Source organism: Teleopsis dalmanni, chromosome 1 (assembly GCF_002237135.1).
Source record: "Teleopsis dalmanni isolate 2A chromosome 1, ASM223713v2, whole genome shotgun sequence".
Classification (NCBI taxonomy): domain Eukaryota; kingdom Metazoa; phylum Arthropoda; class Insecta; order Diptera; family Diopsidae; genus Teleopsis; species Teleopsis dalmanni.
The window spans coordinates 128,265,072-128,268,675 of record NC_051846.1 but is presented as its reverse complement, the minus strand read 5'-3'; the positions used below and the strand labels follow the sequence as shown (position 1 = coordinate 128,268,675).

The 3,604-nt window shown below is 35.1% G+C and overlaps 1 protein-coding gene across 1 annotated transcript; it reads left to right on the top strand.

The window, feature by feature from the left end:
• Window positions 1–1,468: 1,468 nt before the first annotated feature.
• On the top strand, window positions 1,469–2,461 carry LOC119666048. The gene has a single exon (XM_038075316.1). The coding sequence runs from the start codon at window positions 1,469–1,471 to the stop codon at window positions 2,459–2,461; it is 993 nt and encodes a 330-aa protein (XP_037931244.1).
• The last annotated feature ends 1,143 nt before the right edge of the window (window positions 2,462–3,604 follow it).

Sequence of the window (3,604 nt, the reverse complement as noted above, 5' to 3'; positions counted from 1 at the left end):
CATTAGATCTTAGAAATGGTTTCTTTCAGGTTAAGGTTGCGACAGATTCAAGAAAATATGCGTCTTTCGTAACTCCTCTTGGTCAATTCGAATACAATCGTATGCCGTTCGGATTAAAAAACGCTCCTGCTGTTTTTCAGCGATTTATTCATCAAAAACTGCAAGATCTAATTGCACAAGGTAAAATTATTGTTTATATGGATGATATTGAAGTAGCAACCGAAACTTTAGAGGAACATATACATGCATTAATTCAGGTGCTTCATCGTTTGGCTGAGGTCGGTTTAGAGTTAAATCTCAGTAAATGTAAGTTTGCTTGTGAGACCACCGAGTTTCTGGGTTATCAAGCAAGTGAAAAGGGTATTTTACCAAACAGCTCTCATTTGAAGGCGATTATGCACTACCCAATGCCGAAGACATTACACGACATGCGTTCATGTCTAGGAATGTTTTCATATTTTCGCAAATTTGTTCCAAACTTTGCTAAAATAGCATATTCGCTGCAGCGCCTCCTTAGGACCGGTGTTGAGTTTTGCATTAATGAGAAATGTAAGGAAGCGTTTAGATTATTAAAGCAAAAGTTGATAACACCACCTGTCTTGGCCATATTTAATCACACTAAAGAAACCGAATTGCACACTGACGCTAGCAAGTTAGGTTTTGGAGCAGTACTTTTGCAGCGACAAAATTTCATCCGGTATGTTACTATTCCAAAGCAACATCACCAGAGGAGTCAAGAATGCACAGCTTCGAGTTAGAAACCTTGGCCATTGTGCATGCTCTCAATCGTTTTGAAAACTATCTCAGAGGTATTCCATTTAAAATAGTTACTGACTGCAGTGCACTATCACTAACGTTTGAAAAGAAAAACATCAGTCCAAAAATAGCAAGGTGGGCACTTTTATTTGAGCACTTTGATTTTAAGATACAACATCGAGGCGGTATTTCAATGAGTCATGCGGATGCATTAAGTCGATGTTTTAAAGGAGAAGAAACAGAGACGGAAGATTACTCTACGAGAATTAAAAATAAATTTGTAATGTGTACCTACTCTGAAGATGATAATGATACTGAATCTAACAAGCCTAATGAAATTATTGAAGACTATGATGGTATGATAGGAATTCCATGTAAAACGGTGGTTGTTGCTAAGCAGGAAGACTTAGATTTCAATATACAGGTTTTACAAAACCGCGATAGCGAGATTGTAAGATTACGAGAGCAATTGCAAAGCGAAATTGTTGACGGATACGAGCTAAGAGATGGGTTGGTTTTTAGAGTAAAAACAGATAATAATTTACAATTATATGTTCCAGCCGAAATGGAAGACAATGTTATTCGTCTCGTTCATGAAAAAATGTGCCATCAAGAAATAGATAAGACGTACGAGGAAGTTAGAAAGAACTATTGATTCCGCCACATGAAGTTAAAGATAGAGAAGTTCATTAAAAATTGTCTGCGTTGTATAATGTGTTCTCCGCCAGCACGGGTAAATGAACATAATCTTTACAACATTCCAAAAAAACCTGTTCCGTTCGACACTATTCATGTGGATCATTTTGGGCCTCTGCCATCAATTCAACCTGTGCGAAAACATTTATTTGTAGTTGTTGATGCATTCACTAAGTTTGTAAGACTTTTTGCAGTTAAGTCAACCAGTACCAAAGAAGTAATAGCTAGTCTCGAAAAGTATTTTCAAAATTACAGCCGCCCTAAAAGGATAATAAGTGATAGAGGTACATGTTTTACCTCATTAGAGTTTAGTGAATTTTTACTGAAGCATAATATCAATCATGTTAAGGTCGCGGTGGCCTCTGCTCAAGCCAATGGCCAAGTTGAAAGAGTAAATCATGTTCTAAAAACCATGTTGAGTAAAATGACTGACCCAATTAATCATGCCGATTGGGTGAGGATGTTACCAAAGGTAGAATTTGCCATTAACAACTCTACACATAGTTCGTCTAAACAGACACCAAGTCAACTTTTATTCGATGTAGATCAAAAGGGCGAAGTAATAGATTATTTGACAGAGTATTTATCCGAAAAGAAACAGAGAGCACATGTTAGAGATCTTGAACAAATGCGCCAGGAAGCTGCAGGATATATTGATAGCTCCCAGAAAAAAAACTTTAAATATTTCACAGAGAAGAGTAAACCGCCAAAAAAATATTTTGAGGGTGACTTTGTTGTGATTCGACATATAGACACCACTGCCGGAAAAAACAAAAAATTTTCTGAAAAATATCGAGGTCCGTACGTCATACATAAGGTTTTGCCTAACGATCGTTATGTTTTGCGAGATGTAGACAATTGTCAGATTACGCAAATGCCATATGATGGCGTTGTTGAGGCTGCACGAATAAGGGAATGGATAACGGGCCCTGACCAAAATTTGAGGCCAGATATTTCGTTGGATAATTGTGGTCAATCAATATATCAGGATGGCCGAGTTGTAATATAATCAATCTAGCAACCTTTTGGTTTTGACAGTAAATAAGAAGTCAGTTTAGTTTTAGGTTTGATTTTAGGTAAAAAGGTGTGTGATAATTTAAAAAAAATTGGAATAAAGGTTTGTAATGTTATAATAAAATATCGCAAGATTCCTGACATAAAACATTTAATCTTATTAATAACATTGCTGAAATATTTTTATCACTTAAATTATATCTCTGCTTACTTAGCACAGTAGAAAGGGCGCTAAAATCCTGCTACCTGTTCAAGAAAATATTTTCCTAATCTTTCGCGTTTTTTAATGAATGTTAGAAACTCTACTTAAGTGAATACATATTTCTGTAGAAGAAAAATATCTATTTGTGGCCCTCTTGTATTATCTTTTTTAAACTGTTGCAAAATTTATTAAACAAATACACCAAAAAAAAATTCAAAAAAAAATATTTTCCTAATCTTTCGTAATCTTTCATATTTTTTGGGCATAAAAAAATCTTCCTAAAATATGTTTTTATTTTTTTTAAACTGGTGCAAAACTTTCCAAACAAATACTTTAAGTTCACTTACTATATTTGCATTTAAAAATGCACAAAGTAATATACAAAAAACTAATATTTTAAGTTAAAATACAAATAAGGTTAAGACAATTATAATTTTTAGTTAAAATTAATTAACAAAAATAATTATTTTAAATATTTGTTATTTATGAAATTTTTAACACAAGTTACGATCCCAACGAACGCAAATATCAATTTTTTCAAAATTTGCTACAAAATAATATTTTCTATTTCAAACAAAATTGTGAAGTTCCTGCAATTTTTTTCCACCCTTGGGTGCAAGCGCAAAATCGCACATTTGTGCACGTTTGTGCAATCGCACATTTGTGCACGTTTTGATCCCTCGGCGATCGAAACAATAAGAAATGCCCCTGGAGGTACCAGAACGGCTATAATTGTAATACCAAAGAAGCAGGCCGGTAAAGCTGAGGAGGTGGGCAAACTACGAGTTGGATGGACCGTGTGCCGATTACTCCAAAAAGTTACCCCCAGGAGATGTTACAAATGCTTCGATTTTGGACATGTGGCAAGGAACTGTCAGAGCTCCAAAGACTGGTCTAAACACTGCTACGAGTGTGGTGGAGAGGACCACCTTGCTA

Excerpts from the sequence above, each read along its gene's own strand:
- LOC119666048 (XM_038075316.1), top strand. The coding sequence starts at position 1,469 with ATGTGTTCTCCGCCAGCACGGGTAAATGAACATAATCTTTACAACATT.